At 57.3% G+C, this 3,228-nt stretch overlaps 1 protein-coding gene across 1 annotated transcript; it reads right to left on the reverse strand.

The window, feature by feature from the left end:
• Nucleotides 1-362: 362 nt before the first annotated feature.
• On the reverse strand, nt 363-2,010 carry LOC127333343 (bisdemethoxycurcumin synthase). The gene is made up of 2 exons (XM_051359731.2): nt 1,665-2,010; nt 363-1,553 (listed from the first exon to the last, which is right to left on the reverse strand). Exons 1-2 carry the CDS (start codon nt 1,864-1,866, stop codon nt 547-549), a joined length of 1,209 nt encoding a protein of 402 aa, XP_051215691.1. The 5' UTR covers nt 1,867-2,010; the 3' UTR covers nt 363-546.
• Between the last annotated feature and the right edge of the window lie 1,218 nt (nt 2,011-3,228).

Genomic DNA, 3,228 nt, shown 5'->3' on the forward strand with positions numbered 1-3,228 from the left:
GGCTAGATATAAGTGTATTTTTCTGCGAAAAGTCCGAAAACTTACACAAGTAAGTATCGACATAATATGTACATTAAAAATGTTATTTCAATTTTTTAAGATTTTTAAATAGCATTTTTTTCAATATTACAGAAAACGGGTGCACCTACACCCGGGTGCATCCTGGTATTTCCCCATGAGGGTGCCCCTATTATAATTTTAGATCCGTTTGTAAGACGCACATGTATTTTAAGGAAAAGTTCAATTGAAGAAATTGAACAGTATCTCCATTCATATTATTAACTTGTATTGAAAAATACTTTTCAATGATAGCAATTTCATATCAAATATTATTTATACATAGATTGATTATCGGTTAAAGATAAAAAACGAAAATCGAGGTTCTTATTCATTAAAAAGGAGGGAGTACTGCTACTGTCGCTATGACTAGTGCAAAGATGGTACTACTACACGAGTTCACGTGACAGATAATGTCAAATAAGTAGTACTACTAGAACTGATCCAACACATTGACCTCTTAATTATTCAGCAAGCGACAATTTGTGTTCATACGGATGCTTGCGTATGGTGTGTAGCGCGCAACACCATGGTCTCCACGGTGAGCCCCGGCCCGAAGGTGATCATCACACCCCACTCAGGCAGCCCGGCCCCTTGCTGCTCCTTATGCCGCCGCCTGAGCTCGTCCAAGACGAAGATGATGGTGACGCCGAACATGTTCCCGTACTCGCTGAGCACTCGGCGGCTCGCCGCCAGCTTGTCAGGCTGGAGCTTGAGCACCATGTCGATGTGGTCCAAGATGGCAGACGATCCGGGGTGCACCGCCCAGAATAGGTCGTTCCATCTGGCGGCGACGCTGAGCGGCCCAAACGAGTCATGGAGGCACTGCTCGATGTTGTCCCCGATGAACCCCGGGACCTCCCTGGTGGAGATGTTGCCGCCGTATCCGCCCTTGGTGAGGTGCATGTTGATGGCGTGGTCGGAGCCCGGCACCACCGTCTGCGCGGCGGACACGATCTCGAATAGCGGGTGCTCGTGGCTGGTGCTGTCCGGTTCGGCGCCGACGATGACGGCGGCCGCTCCGTCGCCGAAGAGTCCCTGGTTGATGAGCGTCTGGAAGCAGCCCTCCTTGGGCCCGCTGAAGAGCATGAGGGTGAGCTCGGCGCAGACGACGAGGACGCGGGCGCCGCGGTTGTTCTCGGCGAGGTCCTTGGCGAGGCGCAGGGCCGCGGAGCCGGCGAAGCAGCCGTTGAGGTAGAGCATGGTGCGGCGCACGGAGGGGCGGAGGCCGAGGAGCGGGATGAGGCGGAAGTCGACGCCCGGGATGTGGGCGCCCGAGTTGGTGGTGACGACGAGGTGGGTGATGTCGGCGGCTGGCCTGCCCCACTCGGCGATGGCCTTCTTGGAGGCTTGCGCGGCTAGCTCCGGCACGGCAGTGGCGACGATGTCCAGCCGGGCGTCCAAGGATGGCGAGTCGTGGTCGATGAACTCGGGGTGGGCGCGCAGCAGCTCCTCCGTGTGGTGCAGGTAGCGCTTCTGAACCCCTAGCTTCTGGCCTGTAAACGATCATGTGCGGAACTAACATATGAAAAGGCTGAGAAACAATCAGCAAAGTGGAGGAAATAGAAAAAAGACCAGGCGAGGTGGAGTGGATCTTGAATGCTTACAGACTCTCCTGAACTTGTCCTTGAGGGCGGTGAGGTGGTCGCTGCCGGTGGCACGGAAGAAGAAGTCCGGGAACTCTTCCTGGGGCACGCAGTGCTCCGGGTTCGCCGTGCCGATGGCGAGCACGGCGGCGGGTCCGTCTGCGCGCTGCGCACGCCAGATCTCGCGGATGGTATTGGGGGTGGCTGCTGGAACACTTTCCATGGCTGCCCAAACTGAAACACTCTTCTTGCCCTCTCTGTTTCCAAGATGGAACCAGCGTCCTGAGCTATACTTGCATCTGAGGTCACTAAGAGCATCTTCACCTCCGGCTCCCAAATAATCATTGGCAGGGGCACTTAGTATGGGGAGCGTCGGCAGAGCATCCTTTATTTGGTGATGGTGTGGGATTTGGTGATGATGTTCCCACACCGACCTCTCCCATATGGCAGTCCTAATAAAAATTTAAATTTAAAATAATATTTAAATACTGAAATTCATACGAATATTGACTAGTTTTAGACAAAAGTGATTCGAATTTAAACTTAAAACTTAAAAAAAACTAGCGGCGGCGTGCATCGAAGGCCACACCGTGGTCCCTGGCGCCGTGGTCCCTGGCGGACCGCACCGCAGCTGCCGCGGGTCCATCGTCATTTGCTGGTAGTCCTCCTCGACGGAGCGGTCGACGATGAAGTTTTGCCCGGGGAATTCCTCCGGGTCATCGCCGCCACAGAGGGCCGTCTACGCTTCCATCTCCCACCATTGCCTCTTCGCTAGCGGAAGTGGTGTGGGGATTCCTCCTCCGTGATGCGGCGGCGTTGGGCCAACCCCGTCGTCCGACGAGCTGGAGCCGAAGACGCGCGCCTCGCCCCGTCATCGATGACGACGGAAGCCAAAGGAGGCGCGTGCGCGGCCGAGCGCGCTGTCGCCAACGATGGACTATCTGGTGCACGACCTCCCAGACGCTGTCGTCCTTGCCGGCGGCCTCGGTAGAGGCGGCGCCACTGGCGCCACGCATCCCGCCCGCGGGTAGTACGGCGGGATGCGGGACGGGTCGTCGCGGACGCACTGGCGGTAGTCGTACTGCTGCTGCGTGGCGTCGACGACGGGTTGTTGAAGCGTTCGTTCGCACGGCCGGCCGCCAGCGCGAGCTCGATGGCGCGCTCCTCTTCGAATCGCTGCTGTTGTTAAGCGCGTTCAACGGCAGGCTCATCTGCTTCCGCCACTCGGTAATGAGGGCGCTCAGCTCCGGTCCAGCCGGGGGCGGCGGTGGCACAGCGAAGCCGACGTTGGAGATGTGCCACCCGTGCGGCAGCTTGTACGGCACGGGAATGCGCTGCCAGTACATTACATCCGCCTCGTCGTACGTTAGTTGCAGCGAGCAGAGCACGCCGCCGCCGCTGCCGCCGGCCTCGTCGTTGTGCACCATCGCATCGGTGGGGTGCGTCGGGGAGGTGGGTGTTTGGCGCGGTGTCTACGACAATGGCGGTGGTGGTGGCTAGGGTTGAAAGACGGGGAAGAAGAGAGGTGCGCGCTGGTGTGGTTTGAGGGAGGCCACGTACGCACATTGAAGGCGCGTCGGGGAGG

The sequence above is a fragment of the Lolium perenne genome, chromosome 2 (assembly GCF_019359855.2).
Source record: "Lolium perenne isolate Kyuss_39 chromosome 2, Kyuss_2.0, whole genome shotgun sequence".
In the NCBI taxonomy this organism is placed as follows: Eukaryota; Viridiplantae; Streptophyta; class Magnoliopsida; order Poales; family Poaceae; genus Lolium; species Lolium perenne.